The sequence below is a fragment of the Trichoplusia ni genome, chromosome 4 (assembly GCF_003590095.1).
Source record: "Trichoplusia ni isolate ovarian cell line Hi5 chromosome 4, tn1, whole genome shotgun sequence".
Lineage (NCBI taxonomy): Eukaryota > Metazoa > Arthropoda > Insecta > Lepidoptera > Noctuidae > Trichoplusia > Trichoplusia ni.
In genome coordinates, this window is record NC_039481.1 from 5,335,325 (window position 1) to 5,359,771 (window position 24,447).

Sequence of the window (24,447 nt, forward strand, 5' to 3'; positions counted from 1 at the left end):
GATGTTTGTAAGCGCTCATAAAGAGGTTAAGGTTATAATTTCTTGCCTATTTTATATTTACTAATGAATAAATTAAAATTAGTAGGTAAAAAGGGTAAAAGTTCAAAAGTCAAACAAAAAGTATTCGTGATAATTAACCACATTGCTTACTTAACTTTATTGATCCAAGTAACAGAGCCTGTTTCATCGTAAAGATATCTATCGCAATGCCTATATCTAAGAGGAGCAGTCTCATGGATAAGGGGGCGGCCTGGCGACATACAGTTCATTGTTTATTTTTTTTGCTTTTTTTATATGCCGTCGACCGATATTTAAAGCAAATGTAAGGTATAAGAAAAGTGTGCAACATTCAACTCGATACACAAAACGTGAACTCAAAATACGCAGCAGTCGATTTGTAGGGTAGACAACCTGAATATTTTGCAACCAGCACACGCTCTGTGCTCGAGTTTATAGCTTTGTACAAATGTAAATGTTTGCGTATAAAAATAATAAATAACATCGCTTCGGCGGAATCGTGTCCATTGAGCGTGGCCGAGTCGTAGAGTTTGTGTCGTGTGGTGTTTACGCCGCGGGCTTCTCTTCAGAGACGGCAGTGGCGCCCGAGGCCACGGAGCCGGACTCGTCGGGCGAGGCCTGGCACGACAGCGAGGGGAACTTCTGGTACAGAGCAGCGCGGTACTTCGGGTGGCTGGAAGCAGTGCAATGCATTAGAGAATCCAATAGTGTCTACCAAAATCTACTGAGAATTCAGCGCTGTTTTTTCTGTATGTTTTATCCTAATTGTAAGCGAGGATAATGTTTTTCTAACTAACCTGATGCCATATACAATAGGATTGTAGACGGCGTTAGCCTTTGCGAAAAGTGATCCCCAGATGGTAGCGAGGGGGCTGATCGGCGCGCTCTCGAACACTCCAGTGTAGTTGATCACAAGGTAAGGAGTCCACGCCATGAACCACAGAGAAATGGTCATTAGAGCAACCTTAAAACAATAATTTTTACATTGATTACTTATATCGTTACAGATGAATAAAAAAAATATAAGTAGTCAAAAATTAAAAGTTACCTTCGCTAATTTGCACTCAGCGCTAGTGTTTGCAGCTTCGGATGATCGGAGAGAAGCGACGTTCATTTTCTTAGCCTGTTCCCTCATAGCTTTCTCGTGAGCGGCTACGGCCTGGGTGAAAATAATTTAGTATCTATAAAACAACTGTTACTTAACACTTAAAACAAACGAGCATGTGAAATCAAGAATAAATAGGCTTTGCCCAGTATAAAAAAAAAAGTAAACAAGGCATTTGTAGGTGTTTGTGTTACCTGGACAATGAAGAAGTATGAGTAGATGATAAGCAGCAGGGGCATGAAGTAGACGAAGACGGAGTAGATCAAGATGTAGCTTCGGCTGAACCAATCCTTGGACAAGTAGTCAGTGCCACACGCAGTCATATTGCCTTCAGGCACATAGCTGTGGGACAAAGTAAAATATGAGTTATAAACAAAAGGTTATTATGGAGGGAGAGAGAGAACTTCTTACAGAGTCCCCACTTTATCATGTTGCATTGAAGGTATTCATTAGTTTGAACATTCTTACCGGTTCCAGCCGAAGAAAGGCGCGAGCGTCCATGCAAGAGAGAAGGCCCAGATCCCGAGAATGCGCAGAAGAGCTCCGTTGTTGGTCATCGGCTTGGCGGCAATACCTTTCACGATAACGTTGTAACGGTCAAAGGCGATCATTGTCATAGTCCATATCGATGCGCATCCGAATAGAGAACCAGCACAAGCGTACAATTCGCATGCGAGTGGACCTGTAAAAAAATGAAACGTTATTTAGATCCAGAGTACCTACGTATAAATTTAATTACATTTTTAACGAATAAATTGTATTAGAAACGATAACTGTAAGTGGAAATATTTTGGACAATACACACCCCAGACCCAAGTTTCGTTGTAACAATTAACCACCATAGCCGGAGACATAGCGCACATCATGAGGAAGTCGGAGAAAGCGAGATTCACTACCAGTAAGTTTGATGGAGTTTTAAGGCTCTGTAAAAACAAAAACAAAGTTAATCTGGTCTTTCTTGAAGGACAGGACTTTAGATAAAGACGCTATTTTTTTTTTCCATAACCCTGTATTTCTCCCCTAGACTTATGGTACGTTTAGGCTTACCTTGGTTGACATGAAAATGTAGATGACCATGCCGTTGCCAGTAATTGAAATGAATCCAAGACAGCCAATAGTGAATCCTAATAGTCCGTGCCAGAGCGGGTTCATTGGAGGAAACTGGTACCTGTAAGAGATTTTTTTATAATTTTGTAGTAGATACCTACAAAATATTTTGTAACCGAGAGGTGTTCTTCAAGACATACCAGTGAGGATCTACCATATGAAGCATGTCTGGCGGCACTTTATCCACGACGGTCTGGTTGGATGCGCCGTAGGCCGCAACCTGGCCACCCCATGCTTGCAGGGCTGCCATGCCTGGCCCGGGATCCAAAGCCAAGGACATCTTCGATGTGATTATATAAACCTATGAAAGTTGACGAATTGAGATAAATATCCCGCAGAGATTATTATATCAGAAAATATTTTAGATAATAGAAAATGAATAACTTACTTAAAAGCAGGAAAAGGAGGCTCGCTCCGAGATGGTTATTACAAAAATACTGAAGAAAATCGTAGAACGAACTACTCCAGTCTTTAGTGTAGTATAACCGATCCCGTGTAGCGGCGGGATTGCCGAGGCTGTGGAGGCTACTCGTTGGCTACAGTTCTTACAACCTCTTATATATGCAGACCTTTAGGATTAACAATGACGTCACCAAGAAAATCGATGGCTATAATGAGATATACGTATCTAAGAAGGTGTACGCAATACCTACAGCACATTACTCGGTCATTGTTATACAGGGTTGGACTTATTTGATCCAATATTTTTCTTTTGATTCATCCTCGTCATTTATATGATTCCATAAGATTTAGAACTTCTTCGTGGCAATAGTTCATAGATTTGCCTCTTTTGAAAGTGCCTGAGAAAGCAAAACTTAGATATTATAAAAAAAAAATGATTTGATTCAAATTAAGATGTATAATGTTCGGTCTAGAAAACCGGGGATTAGATTTAGCCACCAGAGGACTACATAAGTTAATGCCATGAGCACCCTAAGTACTATACTACGTAGCTACTAGAGTGACTGTATTGTTTTAATAAGCTCTGTGATCCCTGCCAGAAAACAGGAGTAAGAAACTTTCGAAGCACTAAATTTTTATAGCAAAACCTTTAGCGCAGGTTCAAACTAAACGCATACCCAGACACCGATTGTGTACGAGAATTATGCAATGGATTGTTTTTTCATAAATATTCACTCTCTTTAAGCGTGGCTGGTGGTGTAATGATTCCTATTCTTCGTATTTAAACACACCTAATCATGGCAAATAATAATTATAAACATTCTGAATTACATCAATATTAAAAGCAGCATAAGGGATTACGATAAATAGGTTGCGAAAATTAGTGTAAGGTTCATCCCTGTCTTTCTTATGTCTTACTTGGCTAATATCGTTATGAGGCCACTAAGAAGTACCTTAACGTTAACAAGATTATACCTTCTAGCTGTAGTCGCATTTATATCGCGCAGCTGCTTCTTTCATACCTATCTAAGTTGTTTATCACTAAAATTATAGAAGTCTTGTAGCATATACTAAAAATCTGATTCGACACTTGAGAGTTTTTTAACCAACCTTAGGTAATACGATTTTATTTATAATAAGTATTATTAACTTCTATTTATTTTTAGGAAGTGGACTTTCAAACCTGCTGTCTGTGGCATATATAAAAAAAATATATATATCATCGTTCTTAGAACTTTCTCATATAAGAAGGATAATAGTTGCGTAATAACATTCAATTTGACATCCATCCATCCAACTATCATTGTAAACTCTAATGGAGCCAGTAGATGCTAAGAGCATGCATTAGCGGATCCCCGAACTTTAGTGTAGACAGAAATTGCTCCTCAGAGCAGTAAACGAGAATAGAAATAATGTTTTGTTGTTCGATCTTTGTGTACAAGAATTATATTTATGGGATCTATCAATGCTTTTTTTAACTATTTGGTTCGCTGTAAGTGTGACTTGAAAAATTATTTGTAAACCCCCGCGGCAGAATGATAAAGTTTGCGGTGTTGGTGTCTTTTAGAGATAAAACTAATTATTTGGGACGGATAAGGACAATTGGGTATAGATACTATCTTTTCCATTTTAAACCAAGATTACGGGACTACGAAAGCTCCATATCTGGTATATATATATCTGTATATAACAACTGGTAGCTTCTTTGAAGCTGAGAAACAAAAAGTAACAAAAACGGGATAATCATAGTATAAGTAATTGAGGTCACCAAGCTTCACCTACTGAGTGCGACGTGTCGCAGATTCTATCTCCGCGTAGGACAAGCATTTGTGTGATCCACGAATACTTGTCCTGAATCTGGGCGTGGGCGACACAAGGAATAATTTTTTAAAGCGGCAGTCGTAAAAAAAACAGAAATATACTAATGAGATGTTAATTTACTTAAGTCCCTATAAATAAACTATTCATTTTAAGTACATTTTATAATTCCATTTTATTTATATCACTGGTAAGCTTTTACCTAATAACAACTTTTTTATCTTGTATTTATCTTGATTATTAATATTGTAAACATAATAGACCTTAACCTGTTTTTGTGAAAGTAACTCAGTTCACATGTCGCAAGTTCAGTTAAGTTACTCTTCAATCAACATGTTTCGGAATAAACGTCTTATTTTGGAATCCTCTTCGCTGTATAATAATGGACGTATTTACACGTCGCATAACTAGGAGCGTGCAAAGTCAAGCGTCGTCTAACTATTTTCGAAAAGCATCTATTGCCTCCATTGTTTAATTTTGTATTCTTAAGCGACCGGATTCAAATTATGGCCTATCAGTGCGAGGTAACTGAAAAAAAACTTACTACTAAACTACTTGGACATTAAAGATGCAATGATCCAGTAACAAAATCACTAAAGCTAAAAATAAACTAAACAAACTGTCACAGATTTATTTGACATTAGCTTGACAGATGTCACTCTTAATGTTTGAAGTTTGTTTGACTGAGTGAAGCTGAAAACTTTTGAAACCGTCTTGAATCGCCATACATTGTTCTGTATTTTGGTTATTAAGCTTGATTTTTATAAAATTACATAATAAATACCAAAACCATTAAATAAATTAACCTCTAGATGTCGTTGAGCCTATTTTTTTCTTCATAATCTTAAATAAATAGTGATGGAATTATCTGAAGAAAACATCGACTTAAGTGAAAACGAAGAAGAAGAAGAAATAACGGCTGAGGTAGTTTTAAAAACTCTTCAAAGTGCCTGGCAAAACGAAAGGTTAGCTCCAGAAATACTTCCCCATCGCAATGACATGGTGGAGTGCATGCTGGGGCAAATACAACACATGGAGCGCAATGTAAACAAATTGCCTAAAACGGACCTTCGTGCAACTATACATAAAATGGAACTAAGTAGAATAAAATTTATTATATGCAATTATCTTAAAACTAGGTTAAGTAAAATAGAGAAGTTTTGTATACCAATTATCAATGAAGAGAGACAGAGATTGGAAACAGGTACAAATTACTTAACCCCTTCAGAGTATAAGTATGCTCAGGAGTATCTGTTGAATATGGAGAACCACATGAAGACTGTTGTACTAGATCAAATGCCGGGGAATATGCAAACATTTGAAATGAGTAAAATGGCTGAGCATCCGAACATGCAAAGCCATGTGTTTTTAAAAGCAAATGATACTGTTAATGGAGTAGTACTAGAAGATCTTGCAGGCGAAGATGAGGAAATAGATTTAGAAGGTAATAGGATTTGAAACATTCTTTATTCTTGCACTTGTTTAGTAAGAATTTCAATTTGTCTAGCACTTGTTTCTGGTAATGTCACCAAAATGAAAACAGCAGCATGAACTCGTGATAGCTTATTTTTGTCTGCATTTGATGTCACTTGCCTTATCTGCACTTAAACGCAACTGCTGATCAATACAAGTTCTTTCATTTTATGATAAAAAACAATTTGTTTCTTTAGGTATAGTATACTTGTAGGCAATGTCATATTCTAATAAAATACATATTTTGTTACAGAGGGATCACAGCACATCTTGCAGTACAAACCAATTGCTGATCTAGTTAAAAATGGGAAAGTACAACTTATATGAAATAAATTGCCCACATTACACACAATTTTGTATTCACACTAACTTTACAATTTATCAATAAAATGTTGTTCATGTTACTATGAGCAGACTTTATTAATGGCTTTAATACCCCTTTTTTGTCTGCCAACTATTTAAGAGCTAAGGGAGCTGTAAAATATTCTATATTGTTTATTTGCAGTACATGTAGTCAATATAATTCAGATAGCTTAATCCTAGCTGAGCGAGTAGCTTGTATTATTTAATTACCTGTGAATCCTGCGATATATCTGTTTGAATGGGACTGACCTTCTTTATAACGACCTACTAGTTCAAATAGAATAGGGTATCATATAAAAGGGTTTTATGTGTTGTGAATTGCTAATTACGTTCTTGCGACGAATTATTTGTCATCATTCATGAGAAATTTAATCTAAACCATTCAAGTGCGAAGTCTGTGAAATGAATCCTGCTATGTATAATGACCCTTAGGATTATTTCAGTGACCATCTGGTAAATGACGTATGAATAGTGTTCAATTTTATCCAGTTTCTATTCATTCATCAGCTACTGTAAAAAGCGGAATTGGGGTCCTGGGAAAAATTGTCACCGAAGCTTGAATGTGTAAAATTTTGAAAAAAACGACGTAACTGTGTCCTAATGCACTTTGTGATTTCCACGCGCTTTCAAGAAGTCACGTAAGTAGCTCACCGAACATCACCCCAGTTTATCCTGCATTTCGACAAGTTGTTGTAGTTTCTATTTAGTTTAGTTTGGATTTAGTAATCTATATCTATATCTATACTCTATACTAATATATAAAGCTGAAGAGTTTGATTGTTTGTTTGTTTGTTTGAACGCGCTAATCTCAGGAAGTACTGGTCCAAATTGAAAAAATCTTTTTGTGTTGAATAGACTATTCATCGAGGAAGGCTTTAGGCTATAAACTATCACGCTGCGACTAATAGGAGCGAAGATACAATGGAAAATGTCAGAAATACAGGGCAGATAAATCATAATTTAGATATTCTACCCACGGGGACGAAGTCGCGGGCAACAGCTAGTATTCATATATTTATGATAAATAATTGTAGCGACCTACTTACTTACGTAGCGTAGTACTTGAAATCTTGTAAAGATATCTCGATAAGTAATAGCATTACTTTGGGACAATTTTAATAAAACTAGCATATTAGAACACTTTATATATTCCCATTCTCATAGAAACAAACAGTAAACACTGTAATCTCAAGGCAATAATTACATGAAGTAGATACATTTCATATAGGTAAGGCAATTCACATCACAAACGGTACGCATAATAAATATAAATGTATTATACTAACCACATCAAAAGCAACACATGATGTGTTAAATACATTTTTCGCCGCAGCTAATTAATACAAAAACTATGGATGGAATGTTGCTGCAGTTGTGGCACATTAAGAAAAATTCGAGATTTTTTTTTGAAAAGTGGCTAATATACTTAGTCTTTATTTTGGTAAGTAAGTACTATAAGTTTCGGTTGGTCACATTGGTTTCTTATTTAACTTTAAGGACTTATTTAAGTACGGTATACAATCAAGATTTTATAAGTATTTTTAGAACATCTTTGTAAAAGCTGTTACAAGCTTAACATCTAAAAGGCACTGATTATAAATAAACAGTAAACATTAAATGACAAATATTTCAAACATACAAGTAAAATAAGTACTTAGGTACTACTTACAAAATAATTAAATTATTAACACTAAAGGAACCTATTTGTGATAAAAAGTGTTTAAAAAATAACTTCATCATTATTTTTGGTACGTATTTTTTATAGGCCACACCCTTGTCAGGCACACCTAATCACAAAGTTTTAACGCTTAAACACCTACAAACAATGAAGGAGAAATTACATAAAATGTTACATAAGTACTTATAAGTAAGTACGGAATTTCATCAACAATTTTGTTAACAAGGTAAGTAAATATATTTACAAAAAAAGTAAGAGGCGAGGTTAACCACTGACCCCTATTATAATAGGCAGGTACTCTGGACTGGCTAACCTTGAAAGTAAGAGCTATCCTTTAGAATAATTATTACAGTTATTTATGAGGACGCTCACTACTGCTCATTGACTGCTATCAGGCTCTAGAAATTGGAGGCGAACCGCGAACACCAGTCCAGTGTATTATAGAAGATGTCAGTGTTCTGCACAATGTGCCTTAGCGTATTTCACAGGCCGTTAAGTTTAGACCGCACATGAATTAAGTAGTCTCTGTAAAAAGTTTTAGGACTGGTTGTTTTCATCAGCGTCAACGTATTTTATGTGTTGTGCGTGCGCGGATTCCGCGAGGTCGCGCAAACTCTGCTCAGCTGCTGGTCCCAGCTGCTGCACCATGCGCGTGAAGTGCCCATCAGGCTGTTGCAGTAGCTCGTGTGGGTGCCCAGCCTCCACTATTTCACCCGCCTCCATCACCTGAAACAAAAATAGCGATAATTATTTTTAGATCTAGATTAGGAAATATACATTCGGATCGATCTATCTGAAGGGATCAAGTAAGTATACTCACAACAACGCGGTCCGAGTCGGCAACAGTGTGCAAACGATGGGCCACCGTTAACACAGTGCAATCCGCGAAATGTGTGCGAATTGATTTTTGAATTAAAGCATCCGTGCTGTGGAAGAAAATAAAAACATTTTATAACATTTTTGAACTCATATTCCTCCTGTCTTAGACACAAAAAATAGTATTTCTCTCACTTCGGGTCAACGTTAGCTGTAGCTTCGTCGAGAACCAGCAACTTGTTACGGCCGAGAGCAGCTCGTGCCAAGCACAGCAATTGCCGCTGGCCCGCACTAAAGTTCGATCCTCCAGATTGTACCGCCGACGACAAAGACGTGACGCTGCGTTTCAACTCCACCTGAAATAAAGATATTTAATTTAATCTATAAGCTAATTAACAAATAAGGAGAAGATAATTTAGGTATTGATTTTAGGTAAATTATGACCGTATAGGTAATGTCTATTACCTGTTCCAATGCTTGCCAAATTTCAGCATCAGTGTATTTGTCAAATGGATCCATGTTATATCGCAAACTGGCTGAAAACAGCACTGGTTCTTGGGGAATGATAGAGATTTTAGCCCTCAGCTCCTTGAGCGCAATGTCCTTTGAATCGACGTCATCGATGAAGACGTTACCCTCAATGGGTGCCAGTCGGAATAAAGCCGATATCAATGAAGATTTACCAGCTCCAGTGCGACCGACTACTCCAACCTAAAAATAATAAAACAAAGTTAGTAACGGTACTTATTCCAATTTCTTTTTTTATATGTAACGTATCGTATGTCATATCGTATTCCTCAAACAAAATACCTACTTTCCATCCGCTTTCGATGACAATGTTGAGTTTTTTGAGGACGGGATCAGCATCTTTGTCATAGCGCAGAGTAAGGTCCTTGAAAACAAGACGCGCTCGTTTAGGCCAGCCAGCCGGTGGCGGCGGCCCGGAGTTGTCTTCTCGCGGCAGTGACGTAAACTGTACCACACGCTCCACACTTGTCATCTGAGATATAACCTCCGTAACTTGTTTCACACCGTACTGCACCATATTCACCAGAATCAAACCCTGACTGATAGCTAGCCCAACGTTACCAGCTTTTGTTGTACCTGTTAGGTGAGAAGTTAAGTTAGTTAGTTAAATCTTATTTAGATTTTAGAGTTAGCCTTTATTAAAAATCATGAGTACGTTTTCATATGTTCGATTTGAACAAGAACACTTACCATCATCTAAAAGTAAGAAAGTGTAGGCCACGATCACAACATAGCTGGCACAAATAAGACTCAACCAAATGGAGAATGCTGTGTTTGTGAGAAGAGTTAAGTACCTGGAACAAACAGTTAATTATGAGTAAACGTCTAATAAATTACCAAGTAAATACACACAACAAAATATTTTCAATAAGCTGGCAACATTGAAATAAGACTCAGTATTTTTGTCCTCAGGTAATACTCACCTCATTTGTTTAAACGGGAATGTTATCAATATTTTCATTTAATATTATAGTACGCTAACTTGTTTTGTGTTTTAAACTTATTGCGTAATATTTATAATTATTTTTTGTTTTGTTGTGGTTTCAAAGTTTCGCGCTTAGTGGGTACTTACCAAGCTGCGGTATGTACGTCTTGTTTGTCGTCAAACTGATCGCGCAACATTTTCTCCGCGCCACAAGCTCGTACTGTGCTCAAGCCGGCCATGGTTGCCGACACGTGAGAGAACACAGGACTGCGAGTCACACCTTCCACCCTGGTATATCAACACAAAATTATTTATCTTGGACAGTATTTTTTTTATTGTAATACTTCATTTTACCGAAATAAGTGACAAGTTTTTCTGTTACAAAGAACTGAACTTTATTGTTTTAAAACGAACAACAAATCTCACTGATTGAATTCGTTACCAAGAAGAACGTTTCGTTTCTTTAGAAAAATTTAGAAGAACCAATACGAATATAAAATAAATTCACCTTTTGATTGCTTGAGCAGTGCTGAGGAAAACAATAGTCCAGATGTACATAAGGATAGCGCACACCCCTGTCGTAAGTAGCATGTAAGGGTTGACTATCGCTACCATCACCAGAATACCTAACATCACCATGAAAATCTGTGTGGGGAAAAATACAAGCTTTTAAACAAGCGCTAAAATTTACGATATTGTGAGCATATGTTATAGCATTATAAGTGACAGTTAAGTTTAATACAATATTTTAACATTCTACATTTCGGCATTTACTAAAATAATGTGCAGTTTACAATCATTAGTACTTAAGCTTCTTCTACTTACTTGTATGCTGTCCAAATACATCCTCGGTAAGATCTCGTCGACGACACCCATGTCTTTGGAGAACCTGTTCAGGATTCGTCCCGAGGGGTTGGTGTCAAAGAAACGCATGGTCGCTGCCAGAATGTTGCTGAACATCTGGTTGTGTAACTTTATGGAGCTGCGCATGCATACCCAAAGGAACAATATCGATCTAGAAAAATATATAGATGTTAGTACAAATATATTTCTAAGAAATAGCATAGGTAAACATCTGTTTCATTCGTATTGTTTAAAATTAATTTAACTATTGAATTGTCTAAAATATGTTTTAATTTTGTGTAATTGCTTAGTTTTCTCGCTCACCTGCCAGTTGTAAGAATAATGCAACCCAAAATAGCAATGCCCCAGATGTAAATATAAAACTCGTGGTTGTATTCCTCGTAACCCGTTGTTATGTTTTGCATGGCAAACGCGGTCTTCATCATGGTACCGATAACAGTGAGGTTGGGTGCAATTGTGGAAGTCGGTGTCGTGATGTTCGTTATAATAGTCGATGCCATTGTAGTAGTTTCATTGCCATCATTTGAGAAATTGCCATTTGCTAAGCTGTTAAGTCTTAAGCTTTCCATTTCATTAATTTCATGTTTCTTTTCTACATCGTTCATCCTGAAAAGGACAAATATTATAAAGCTCAAGATAATTTAAAACGTAAAACAAGCCAACAAACATATATATTCCAGCCTTTTTTCGTTATATAAATAGGGTTATCTGACGTAATATTTACCAATGAGTAAGCCACAAATCGCTGATAGATGTGACGACCTGCGCCAAAAGCACGGAGATTATAGTTGACAGGAGTAGGCCCCAGCCGGCGCCAGCGCGGAAGTATTTGCTGTAAACCGAAGCCGGTACTCGACCTTGTGGGAACAAAAAACACGTTTACTAAATGTAAAAAAATCTACGACTTCAAGAAGGAGGAGGTTCTCAATTCGTCTGTATTTTGTTATTTTTTTCATGTTTGTGACCTCAGAACATGAACATGAGTTTGTTGATTATTTGTTCAATTAACGCCAAATAGCTGTCATTTGGTCCCATATAAACTTTATCAAGTTTGGCTCAGTAGTTTTTTATTTTAAGTTGGTTGTACCTATGTTTTTGTTGTTATGACAATATTTATTATCAGAGAGCAAAAAGGTAAATAAATCAATCCATCACGAATTGTATGAATGCGTAGATGGTTTTTGAAACGATACAAATGTATAACCGGTTGTTATTTAAATATTCTTTTGAAGTAGGTAGAGCTAAATGGCGTATTGATTTTGTTTGAAACGTACATGTGAGTTATGAGTGCACAGACTTGATTCAAAGTCTATAGGTATCTCTGTTCAATTCATGAGTCGAATGATAAGAACCGTTCTGATTTGAAGTTGACAGTGCTTGTTCAAGCACATTATGATATTCTTCGCCTTTGACCTTCGTAGTCAATAAAACATATGTATGTCTTTATATGGGCATATGGTTACAACAACTGATTGTTTCAAGTTGTTTAAGGTTTACAATCATAATTACCTGTTCCTGTTATCTCGGACTGCTCCTCTTGATCTTCCTGTACAACTCCATCTTTTACAGTGCTCGTGGTACTTGTATGTGACTGCAATGAACAATTACCATTGTTAACTCGAATATATTACTGACGCAATTCGTTATATCAAAGACATATTTGCAAGTCTTTTGGCAGGTCACCGAGTTAGGTATCTGCCAAGGATAAATGGCGCTAAGCGCTATTCAGCTAGTTTCTATCGAGGTTAATTTTATTACTTAGCATGTTTAGTCATTAACATGTTGTAATTTCAAAATTTCATGTTTTTTTTACCTTCGTGTTTGTTTTTTTTTTCTATGCTATAGCAAAACAACGTTTGCTGGGTCAACTAGTATCTATATAAAATTATTTTAGACCTTATACCTGAATAGATAAAGTCCTTTGTCGGAGGAACGTCGCTTTCGGGGCTTCTGGCTGTTCTTCTTCTTGAAGAAGTTCCGCAAATAGTGGTGACCTTGACACATCGTCGAAGCTCCCTTGAGTTTCTATTTCACCCTGTAATTATGAACATTTAAGATCAGAACAATCGACCGGAAGGTTATCTCATGCTCTCGTGAATCTCGTGACGTGACGAAAAAAATGTATACAGATAAGATAAAACAATCATGTAGAAAAAACAAGTAGTACCACTATGTTAATAAGCTAATAAGCATGATTCAGCACAACGGTACAGGAATTCACTGAAGAATATTGCTGACTCTCAGTGACTTTGATTTAATTTGCACTACCTACTGAAATTTGACATTTAATCATATTTCATTATATTTTTACGGTTAAAAGTAGCTATAGCTTAAGCATTATTTTAACGACGATAGTTAACCATACTTGAAATTATTTTAAAGAATGCTGGTCGACAGGATGTGCAAGATGTGGAGCCGTTATAACCTCAGTCTATTTATGGAGTTGACATGACCTTGTACGACACAAGTACGCAACAAGTCATTAAACAACATTATTATGATTAAAATACAGTTTTCTGATGGAACCATAATTCCTGTTATTGTTGTTTTTATAAAAGACACGATTTAAATACGTAATACGAGACATTGTTTTGAATGTCGCATTGTTATTTCAAAAATCTTTTGGAATTTTTTTTTTCAATACACGGATTCGCTTCACGAGTTAAAAAAAATCCAGTTTCATAATTATTTGATTTCTGACGTACCTAGATTCAGTGTGTCAATAACACAATAATGATAGACGCAGAAACGCCCAAATCCAACGTTATTACAAGTGTGACAGGCAGAGTTACTTTACAGAAATCAATACCGTAACCATTAGCGCACAAGGTCGTTCGCGTTATTTCGATTCATACGCCTGTATTTAACTACACTAAGCAGTGAAGATAGCATTGCCGAGCACTACTTACCTACAGTGTTCGCATAAAGTTTGCATAGTCAATTAAAATAGAACATTTATGACAATTGATAATACATAAGCACCTAACATTATGAACTAACACTTATAAAGATATCAGGAACATCTTAAATAACTATGCTCTTACGTTTGTTTCCGCTTAGTATTGTTGAATGTTTATTCATCAGTTGCTGCACGTGTATAATAAAATATTCTATTCGCGGTTATACGTAGGTAGCGTTACCGATAACAGCATGTATAGCCTGCTGCGATTGGAACAAAGTTCAAGCTCTATAGATACCATATCTAGTCGTTATGGTATGGTATAATAAGGTACCCACATTATGTAAGATGATGACTTTATCAGCTGTCTTGAGGTGGTGCAGTTGATGTGTGACAAGTATGCGGGTGGAGTTCTTGAGCAAGCCGTTGACGCATTCTGTGACCAAGTGCTTGCCGACGTGCGTGTCGACCGCTGACAGCGGGTCGTCCAGCAGGTAGATGTCAGCCTGAACAGAAATAAATTATCTTAGGTATAATTTTACTTACAGTTAAGTATAAATACACGGTTACCTACATAAGGCAGACATTAATTAAGAGCATTTAGAGCATGCTTGTAATCTGAAAGCAAAACGAGCTTAATCTTTTCGTCGTTATCTTTGAGAATTAAATATTTTATTTTCAGTAAATATTGATGTTGATTCCTTTTTTTATTTCTGTTATTTTTATTAGAGCAATCCAAAGTACCCAATATGTCTTAGTAATGTTTGTCTAGACTTATATGTGCATGCACCTATCTGTAACATACTGTTATCGTTGGATATATCGTATAATTTTATCATAGTTTAAATAACGGTATCAACTTCAGTCGTTGAAATATTCATTGTTTATTGTTCCTCCTTTAACCTCTATAGAGAACGAATAAATGTTATTCTTCAAGTCAATTTTAAAGTAAGATAAGGTTGACATTGATTTACAGAGTTTATAGAGAGGTATCGTTAAAACATCGAGTCATACCTATTGATAGCAATTTCAGGAAGGACTAAATTACTTGGCTTACCTGTCTATAGCAAGCTCTGGCCAGCCCAATTCGAGCCCGCTGTCCGCCACTGAGACTGATACCGCGCTCACCAACAAGTGTAGAGTCACCAGCCGGTAACTGTTCGAAGTCGCGCACCAAAGCGCATGCGGTAACAACCTTTACAAAAAACAGTTGTTGGTATTACTTACATTTAGTACCTCTACGAGATTATTAAATAAAAATGTGACAAAAATGAACCTAACTAGTTTGTAACTATGTATGTCCGACTTAACACATTCAGAGGAGGTTTGACGTAATGTTTCTTTTCTTCGAAATTTGACGAAAAAAACTACGACTACGACGTTATTTTTATTATGCTAATTTCCATGCAAATAATTATAGTATTATGCTTTATTCTTGCGTAAATAGCAGAAATTATATTGTATTAAATAAAGCGAGTAATGTTCACATCTTTTGTAGAGTTACGGATTAACAATACATATCAAATAAAAAAATATCTTTACGACTATTATGATGAAAAGTCTATTTACAATAACGCTATTAAATCAACGCAGCTTCTACACTTTTTGTACCTAAAAATAGTTGCTTTTGTTTAGCTCACCTTCTTGTACCGAACTCGGTCGTAAGGAAGACCAAACAGGATGTTTTGCCGAACGGAGGCCACGAACAGCCAAGGCTCCTGGCTCGCGTAAGAGATACGGCCACCACCCAGGGATAGGGATCCCTGTGACGGTGATAATTCCCCCAGGATCACTTGCAGTAGAGACGACTATATCAAAAAAAAACATCTATTCAACCTTTTCCATTATTATAATTCGTGTGCATTGTGTAGAGATCCTACAATAGAACCCATTATATTGCTTGAAGCAGGAAAATCATGAATTAGTACCTATAGCATTTAATGCAAAGTCATCTTGTATTTTTAGCCCACAAAATTACGTTTAATTGTAGTATTTATTATGCCATGTTAACAAGATGTGAGCACTATTAGATACCTATTCTGAATTTGCATATTTCGTATTTCACAAGATATATGTGTAACACATAATAATGCTTACCTTGCCAGATCCGACTAATCCAGCTATTCCAACGAATTCTCCTGGGAATGCGGTGAGATTGATATCCCTCAATGTATTTACAATTGCGTCAGCGTCCCAGCTTGCACTTAAGCCTGTCAAAACTACGCCGGTATGCCTTGGTTTTTCATTGTCAGTGCCATTCACATTGATTGCCTTAGATCCATATATATTTGCTTCCTTTTTGCTATCCTTAAGAGACTGCAGTTCGTCTAATAGCAAGAACTCCTAAAAAAACAGATTACGTTAAATTATTAAAATTTTTAAAGAACTTGATTCATCATTTATTAGTATTTTAGTTTACCTCAAGTCGTCTAATAGAGACTTTAGTTTCAGCCAAGAAAGCTAGCGCCATTGGGAAGAATATGTTGCACGCGAGTTGCAGTAGATTGAAATATTGGACCATCGAGAAAGCGATTTCGGCTCTGATGTCACCACCAATGAGGACAAATGCGACGATAGCGGAGAACAAGATGAATCTCTCCGTGAACACACTCAGAGCGGTGGAGAAGCCCTTGATCATCGAAGTACTCATAATGAAGCCGACCTCCAATCTAGAAACAAATTCTAACATTATTATAGGCTCATATGGATACTTGGTAACTGTAACATGTAAAAGGAATATCTCTTGAAATGATTGGAAGAACACAAAAGTAGATAATTTAACGGAAACACTTACTTGCGTAATCTATCGACGAGTTTCTCAAAAGGCGTTTCCCAAGCGTACATTTTGATTACTTGAACACCGTTTACCAATTCACTCATAACTTTGACTCTTTCATCTGTACGTTTGGCGATCTTTCCACGCAGTACTCCTTGACGGTTACTTAAATATGCTAAAATGTACATTTTACATTAAATAATATATTATTTACTTAAAGGTTAGCTTTTTCATTTCATAAATTAACAAATTTCGTCTCCCCTTTTCTTTACATCGTATGAGCAAATATATTAAATAGCTAAAAATCTAGGCGCAAATGCATCTTATTCGTTATCAATCTTAATCACGCAACCCCTTTGTGTTTAGGTACTTACTTATTTAGTAATGATTACACACTGCAATTTTATCTACGACTATTCCAGTAAGAATGACATCATTGTGATTATTTTTTATTTACCTTGTACGAGTACAGTTTGCACGAAGATTACGAGTAGAGCGGCGAAGACGGCCCACCTAATGTGTTGCCACACCAGATATGAGACCACCGGCACCACGATAGGCATCACCCAAAGGTAGTTCAAAAACAGAGCGACGAGATCAAACCGATTCACATCATTAGACATGAGGTTGATGACCTGTCCCGGCTCAGTTTTATTTAAACCTGTGCGGTCAAGTTTCAAGATCTACAACAGTAAATTTTAAAGTTAGAAACTCGAAGAACAACGCTTTATTTTCAACATCGGTGCATAATATATTCAAATTCTTACTTTTCTGTATATCAATGAGCAGCTAGCAATTCTGACTCTCATTCCCACACGTCCTTGACTTATTTGTGCGTGGTTCAATATCAAAGCCGTCACTATACTCAAAAAGTTCAACAGGAAATTGTAAATATGAGCGTTTCTATATGCTTCTGGAGTTTTATCTTCAGAAAAGTAGTTAATAAATAATGCTAAGGTAAAGGGGATTAAAGGCCTGAAAAGAAAAAATACATTAGCATTTGTAATTGGCCATCACAGACTCGTAGTACCTATGAGTCGACTGATAGGCATTATTGAGAGCGTACTTTGACCGATGTCTGTATTGCAGAGACTGCAGTTAGCGTCCTTTACGTACTTGTAGCTGGTACAAGGTATGGGTATGTAAACAGTTATTACTAAAGAATGCCATTTTATGTGATAATTCACCAACCTTGGACAATTTGAACGCCGATATTTAAAGAAGGAAAACCATAAAATTACAAGGCATATGTATATCACTTATGTGATAAAACACGTACCTACATATTTAAATTCATTAACAGCTTTATGCTTTATCAACAAAATTAGTTATAAGGAGTTTAAAAGTCTTTAATAAAATAAATCAGATATTTACCATAAAAAGATAAATAATAATCCAACCAAAAGTCCACATAGCATGTATTCTACCCAAAATGAGCTTACAATAGCTCGTGATAAGGAAGGTTTAACTCCTTTTCTTTTGGCGGTATCGAGTTCTTTCTCCCACGCTTCCTCGAGCCGGTCGCCTAGTCGACCAGACTGGTCTGCGTCCAAGGCCCGCCATAGGTCATTAACAGTAAGGCCTTGTTTGTATCCACGACGGAATAGGCTGAAACTGAATCTGTAACAAAAAAGTTAGGGTAAATACTTATTAATATACTAATCTTACGGGAGATGGGAAATTCAGTAAAATTTGAGTATTATCAAAACATTTTTCGTTCATTCATTAAAATAGAAAATTCTAATATTAGATTAGAATATTCTTTATTGTGCACCATAAAATTATATAACATATTACTCCGAAATTCGCTTACTGCTTTACTTATTTTTACTGGAACTCCAGTAAATATTAAAAGCAAACGCAACAGACTGCACGGAGTTTCACAAGGTGACGTATTGGGACCACAAGGTTGTTCACCATCGATATTGTAGTAGGTTTACTCTACAAAGGTAAACTTTATACTTAAAATGATATAGTGAGAACTAATTACTTAACGGCTAAATATTCGAATGCACATTCATAAAATATAAGTATTCGTTTTGTTAGTCAGAAAGCAGCCTTAGTGACCTGAGATCTTAGTTATGCTCTGCAAATACAAATTAAGAAGTTTACTCAGCTAATATTTTCTTCTATAGAATTTGTACTCATTCATGATCCCGTTTTATTTGCCGTTCTTGTTTGAGTGCTAGTGACACTTATTTTTAAGCTTTATTTGAAGATATGTCTACGCAAACATAGATTACAGACATTTTTTACATTAGTCACTGACGTAACTCATCATAAGCATATATACTTCATATGTTTATTTACTCAAGGATCAAGGCACGTACATATAGGCGGATTCAATTATACATTAAATTAACCACAATAGAGGTCGAATATTTTCAAGTTCTTTAACCAAACACAGCCTTTCCGAGAAACGAGAACTACATCAAAATGACAAATAAGCCGTGTTCACATTTAGTCAATGTTTGTAGCATGTTATGACGCTTTCAATTCGAACAACCAAGCCGTGTAATAAACTTCAATTAAAATGGAGTAGAGCAAATAGAGACAAATAACCAGTATCATCTGAAACGAGGTCGTGTTGAATGTTTGAAACCGACTAATCTTATTGCTTAAGCCTTATCTCCAGTTAGGAAGACATTTTCTATAGTTATCTTATATATTAACGTAACTTAAAAATCAAGTTCATCTTGTTTTTTGTAGTTCAAACACTTAAACATCTGTAGCTACCATTAATAGTTAAGTAAACTACTTTTAACTATCTAATTCACCAATTAAGTAAGTTTTGCAACATAAGAGTTTCATTAAATGTAGAGTTCTTTAAGATCCTACATTTTATGAGTTTTACATAGGTTTCAACTGTTTGTTCCATTTATGAGAGCTATCACGTGTTCCATAGCATCTACCGATTCATAAAATGTTTACCTAATCTAAGCGAGAACTTATTTTAGGAAAGTTATTTTGATCTTACGAGTTCGCCAGTAGCGTAGAGTTTTAACAAGAACCGTAGCAATTTATTCACTAACAATAATAAAAAATATGCAGTGGAGTATTAAAGTAATCATAATAATTTGTGATAACTTTAACACAATTTATATTGTTTGCGTGACTTATTTAATGATTTTCGTCACCTTTAATTGTAGCATCTGTACAAACTCATTTATTTACACCATGCAAATTGTAAAGAAGCGAGCATCGTAACCTGAGTGAGTTCATTAAATTTATTTTATCATCGAGACTGTCTTGTCGGTCGACGAAGTTCGTTATTATATTACCAATTTTGTAAGATTATTTTAAATATTTTTGAATTTGTCGTAAATTGGTCAGAAAAAACTAAGTAGTTCGCTTGACAAAGAAATATCCAGTTAAAGAAAACAATTCGGTAATGAATGTTTAATTATGGGTATTAACCGACAATTAATGTGACAAATTAAATCGATATGAACTATGTAAATATCCGCCGTTGGCACTCATAACCGTATGCAACATTATAATTGCTTCAGTGAAGCTATACAAATATTTTTAATTTAAAAATGTGTTAAAAAGATGTCGTATTTTATCAGTGACTTAATAACTGCAACACATTACAAAATTCTATTACGTTTCAGGTAAATTGTATCTTTCAGGGGTATTTTGCGATTATAGTGCACCCGTGTTTGAGGACTTTGTTATCAAAACAAGGTGCGAGGAACTTCGACATCGCATTACGTACGACTACGTAACACACCTTGCCACATAGGTGAAGCAATAAAGTAACATAATAATATTAGTAAACAGTGCCCTCGACGCGTAAATGAGCAAATAATATTTATAAGTGGTTTTTTCTCTATAGAAATGTCCATAATCAACAAAGAACTAGTCGGAAACCAGTCTATAAAAACAGGTAATTAGCGTTTTTTCCAAGCTTCAAAACGTTATCTAGCTAGTCAGTATTAGCAGGTGTCTATCTATCTATCCAAAACGTATCCTCTCGTAAACCTGTTCATAAAATAGACATGTAGCTAGTGTAACAGGTTTGAATCATCAGTGTTTTTAAATCATTTATTCGCAATAACAAAAATTTGCTATTTCTGTTGCTTTACGATACTTTTTTCAGGGAAAGCCGATTCCCTGCAAAAAAGTATGGAAATTATTATTATAATAAAATTATCAAATGATAAATTAATAGTGTCTCAATTTTTTACGAACTATAAAGTTATGTACTGTTCTGCTTAGTTCAAAAATGCATTAAATATTATGTGTGGAGTTTGCTCTACAAAAATACAGGTTTTACGACCATTTAATTATATGCATGTATGATAAAGCTGTAATAAGAACCTTTTCTCTTTTCCAACAAATTGTTATCTTTGCACATACATTTTAGAACTTGGGCTATATGACCTCATTTTTTAATTAAGTATTTTAATTTATTCAATTAAGAGATTGCTAATGATTAGATGTCGTAATTAAATACATCTTTAGGGACCGAAGTTATTGTAAGCGTTTTTTTAATAAACTTATTACTCGTAACTAGACAATTAAGATTAGGCCTTCTACTACGATGAGTAGGAACTGAGTGTTTTCTGGAACAAATCTATATTAGCTAAATAAGTCCATTAGATCATAACGTTAATTAAAAATTACGTTGCGCCGGTCCAACACAAAAATGCACGATATTTATTATTATTATTCTGCTTCATATAGTCGGCTTTTTGTAAATACCACGTGTAAACTGTGAAGCATCTATCTAATCTATTCGCCGTACTTAAAGTACCCAATAAACTTTGCATCAGAATGTGATAAACGTTAAAAATGAGGGAAAGCAAGACTTATTTAACTCTCAAAGGGACTCTATATTTTTTTGCTGCTCAGTAAAATTAACAGAAAATAACATCGTATTAATGCTTGTGTACATGAATGATCATGTTCAACTAAATAGTGACGTTTGCCACAGCACATCAATTGACAATAATTAATCCGACCGAAAAAACAATGGAGCTAGATGATTGACGTTTATTTATATCAAGCTTGTAGAGCTGAACAACAAGAATGCTACAGATTAATTCTTATTAATGATCAGTAGAACAATCAATGACAAAACTTCACTCGTGACCAGTCGCAACTTGCTTGCCGAGCGTAAAAGTAGTAAATCTACAAACGTTAAATATGCTAAACATAAATTATACATTGCTGCGTTGAAATTATGAATAGGTGAAATATGGTATACTCCATTCGTCTAGCAGTAATTTTGGGTACTCTACAAGAAGTAAGGTACTTCTAGTAGAGTACCCAAAATTACTGTAACCAAAAAATCAAGTACGAAGGTCACGTCCGTCGAAATGTTTTGCTAGGAATATTAATGAACGTGATATACGCTTACACTATTGAAATTTTAAATTTCAATATGCAGCCTTTCTTATGTGTTTTATTTTCATATTATTTTACGCAAAACTGATAAATCAACGTTTCCAATCAGAAACTATTGTTATCAATGTAGTTTGAATTTAGCCCTCACAACACATTCAACTAGCTAGGATTGGACGATATCGACGTAGAGTTAATAATAAATACTACACGTGGTAATACTTACGTCAAAAATATTTTTGCGAGAAAATTGGATTCTTCGTAGGGGTTCTTCTGCTTGAGGCTCACTTTCGATTCCATTTTCGTTTAATTATTTAATGTGCACTTAAAATTGACAATTATCAGAATGTGATGTACTAATTTCGTCACCAAAACACTGACAGTCTCTACAGTCTATCGTTATAACTGGTAATGTATATGCGTCCTCTATACTATGTTATCCCAAGTAGATGGTAAAATGTATATCGCGTGTCGCTTCGATACTCATGAAATTCCCAATACAGTAAGCATTGGTTTTCAAAACAGATTGCATAATATACAGAAGGATTTGCGCAGAGTTCGACCGGTTCACTGATCACTAGTTACCGTTTTGTTAAGCGGCTTCGTGAAAATGAATATGAAATTATTTATTTATGTATTTATATACTAGAATATGAACTAGGAAAATATAAAATCCGTTTTTAAGTATCACAGTTAAGTAGACAGGTAGTTGGTAAGCTTGGAGCGAGCTCTACTCCACGCGCATGTGGCTCGAGCGTCGCCGGCGTACTGACTCACACCGAGGCGGCCGGTCTCTTCTCACTCATCACAGTCGCGCTATAATATATCACGGTGAACTCTACTGTGACTAAACAAATATTTATCAACTATCCTGTTACCCGCGTTTTTACTTGTTAATTAAAAAAAACTTCAATCAAGACCATTTTTACGCATGTACCTACCGTAATAATGATAAGAGCTACGATTGTTCGTATTATATTTTAACACATATTTTTATAAATTCTGCCATATTTTTGTAGTGTAGAGAGCGCACTGGTGGTAACCACAACACATTAAGTTGTAAACAATGCTCGTTCAATACTGTTTCAAAAAAGTAAAATAAATCATTAAATGGTCAATTTGAATTCACAAAACGTATTTACTAAGTTTTTTATTAGGCAAGCAAAAGAACACACACCAAATATCCGTGTGTTTTTAATATTTGTGGTTTTTTGCTCACCTTAATTATGAGGTTAATTAAAATTATATTTGTAAATATCAACTTCTAATAATAACAAATTACACCAAGATGAACCCATTATAAGAATATATTGACGAACTTTGAACTTTGAAAAATGTAGAGCCATCGAAGTTTGCAAAAAATGTTCATGTAAAGTTTTTTCACCAATATAGTACTAAATAGAGAGTTATTCCATTCCTTGGATCAGTAACAAGAAAAACATTTATGTATAAACTATAAGGTATCATAACAAAAAAGGGTCTTAGCGCCAACCGTAAGCGATAAGGGATAACCCTTCTCACACCCCACCAAATAATTTATTTCGTTTGTTGACTACTGTTTTTACTGAGTTACCTACTGTTTTTATTTCTCATAAACAAGTTTTGCGACGAAACAATTTATTAGTAGTGATTGATAACGTTATTGAAAAAGATAAGATTAAAGTTACGTATTATTTCAATAGACAATAAAGTGTCACGATAATCGAGAGCCACGATTATCTGATTTATTTGTAGACCGGAATCCAATTATGAGCTTTCAACTAAAATGCTTTTTCCCTTAATATTAAGCAAGGTAGAGTCACACAATACTTAAGTCGTTATAAGTTTAAAAGTACTTTTTGTCAGTTATCCCGGTCAAAACCTATCAAGAAGTAAGGCAGTCGACTAGAGTTTTGTAGTTCGTATAACTAGCTCTCAATCTCAATCTTTATGTGCCTAATCTAGGAAGTTATCTTAAATTGATTGAAGTAGATGCGTTGAAGTGGAACTGATCAAAATACGCGTTGAAACGTATCACTGGATTGATAAATATTACAAAATTTGTGTTAAAACTAGCTTAGCAATATAATATGTAGCTTGACTTATTCTGCCAAGCAATCAATTCAAAATAAAACAAGAAGACAATATAGACACGAATTAATTTACATACTTTTCGTCGAAAAGTATGTAAATTAAATTCTTTGCTCGTTCTCTTTGTTTTACAAACCTCATTCTTGGAATGTCTTTAACGGGTTCCTGGAAGCTCTTAGAAGCGCGTGCGTAGCGAAACCATGAGTTATGTTTGGATGGAGGACCAAAACTGACCTCAATATAAAGAAATAAATAA

The 24,447-nt window shown here is 35.4% G+C and overlaps 3 protein-coding genes across 4 annotated transcripts; 1 reads left to right on the forward strand and 2 right to left on the reverse strand.

Moving 5' to 3' along the window:
• Positions 1–123: 123 nt before the first annotated feature.
• On the reverse strand, positions 124–3,746 carry LOC113492694 (opsin-1). 2 transcript variants are annotated; one of them, XM_026870295.1, is made up of 9 exons: positions 2,619–3,746; positions 2,371–2,531; positions 2,171–2,291; positions 1,929–2,046; positions 1,592–1,805; positions 1,318–1,465; positions 1,067–1,177; positions 816–982; positions 124–691 (listed from the first exon to the last, which is right to left on the reverse strand). In XM_026870295.1, the coding sequence occupies exons 2-9, from the start codon at positions 2,508–2,510 to the stop codon at positions 565–567; spliced, it is 1,146 nt and encodes a 381-aa protein (XP_026726096.1). In that variant the 5' UTR covers positions 2,511–2,531; positions 2,619–3,746; the 3' UTR covers positions 124–564. The 2 variants fall into 2 exon arrangements, with proteins under 2 accessions (XP_026726096.1, XP_026726094.1); XM_026870293.1 differs by having other exon boundaries at positions 2,371–3,746.
• A 1,407-nt stretch (positions 3,747–5,153) lies between these two features.
• LOC113492695 (DNA replication complex GINS protein SLD5) lies at positions 5,154–6,341 on the forward strand. Its single transcript, XM_026870296.1, has 2 exons — positions 5,154–5,894; positions 6,177–6,341. Exons 1-2 carry the CDS (start codon positions 5,309–5,311, stop codon positions 6,248–6,250), a joined length of 660 nt encoding a protein of 219 aa, XP_026726097.1. The 5' UTR covers positions 5,154–5,308; the 3' UTR covers positions 6,251–6,341.
• A 1,684-nt stretch (positions 6,342–8,025) lies between these two features.
• LOC113493522 (probable multidrug resistance-associated protein lethal(2)03659) lies at positions 8,026–22,911 on the reverse strand. Its single transcript, XM_026871532.1, has 23 exons — positions 22,348–22,911; positions 18,147–18,392; positions 17,540–17,747; positions 17,230–17,455; positions 16,791–16,947; positions 16,416–16,665; positions 16,094–16,339; positions 15,637–15,804; positions 15,054–15,191; positions 14,335–14,502; positions 13,001–13,132; positions 12,607–12,688; positions 11,822–11,954; positions 11,401–11,703; positions 11,059–11,248; positions 10,742–10,878; positions 10,381–10,521; positions 9,999–10,102; positions 9,595–9,884; positions 9,246–9,491; positions 8,976–9,136; positions 8,785–8,890; positions 8,026–8,690 (listed from the first exon to the last, which is right to left on the reverse strand). Exons 1-23 carry the CDS (start codon positions 22,419–22,421, stop codon positions 8,502–8,504), a joined length of 4,095 nt encoding a protein of 1,364 aa, XP_026727333.1. The 5' UTR covers positions 22,422–22,911; the 3' UTR covers positions 8,026–8,501.
• Positions 22,912–24,447: the final 1,536 nt, after the last annotated feature.

What these genes read in the sequence shown, in the direction of transcription:
- LOC113492694 (XM_026870295.1), bottom strand. Translation starts at nt 2,510, where the DNA reads ATGTCCTTGGCTTTGGATCCCGGGCCAGGCATGGCAGCCCTGCAAGCA. An exon ending in CCTTTCTTCGGCTGGAACCG is followed by an intron (nt 1,466 to 1,591) that starts GTAAGAATGTTC and finishes TTTGTCCCACAG; the next exon opens with CTATGTGCCTGAAGGCAATA. An exon ending in CATACTTCTTCATTGTCCAG is followed by an intron (nt 1,178 to 1,317) that starts GTAACACAAACA and finishes ATTTTCACCCAG; the next exon opens with GCCGTAGCCGCTCACGAGAA.
- LOC113492695 (XM_026870296.1), top strand. Translation starts at nt 5,309, where the DNA reads ATGGAATTATCTGAAGAAAACATCGACTTAAGTGAAAACGAAGAAGAA. An exon ending in TGAGGAAATAGATTTAGAAG is followed by an intron (nt 5,895 to 6,176) that starts GTAATAGGATTT and finishes ATTTTGTTACAG; the next exon opens with AGGGATCACAGCACATCTTG.
- LOC113493522 (XM_026871532.1), bottom strand. Translation starts at nt 22,421, where the DNA reads ATGGAATCGAAAGTGAGCCTCAAGCAGAAGAACCCCTACGAAGAATCC. An exon ending in CTCGCAAAAATATTTTTGAC is followed by an intron (nt 18,393 to 22,347) that starts GTAAGTATTACC and finishes TTTTTGTTACAG; the next exon opens with ATTCAGTTTCAGCCTATTCC. An exon ending in ACCGAGTTCGGTACAAGAAG is followed by an intron (nt 15,192 to 15,636) that starts GTGAGCTAAACA and finishes TTTTTTGTAAAG; the next exon opens with GTTGTTACCGCATGCGCTTT.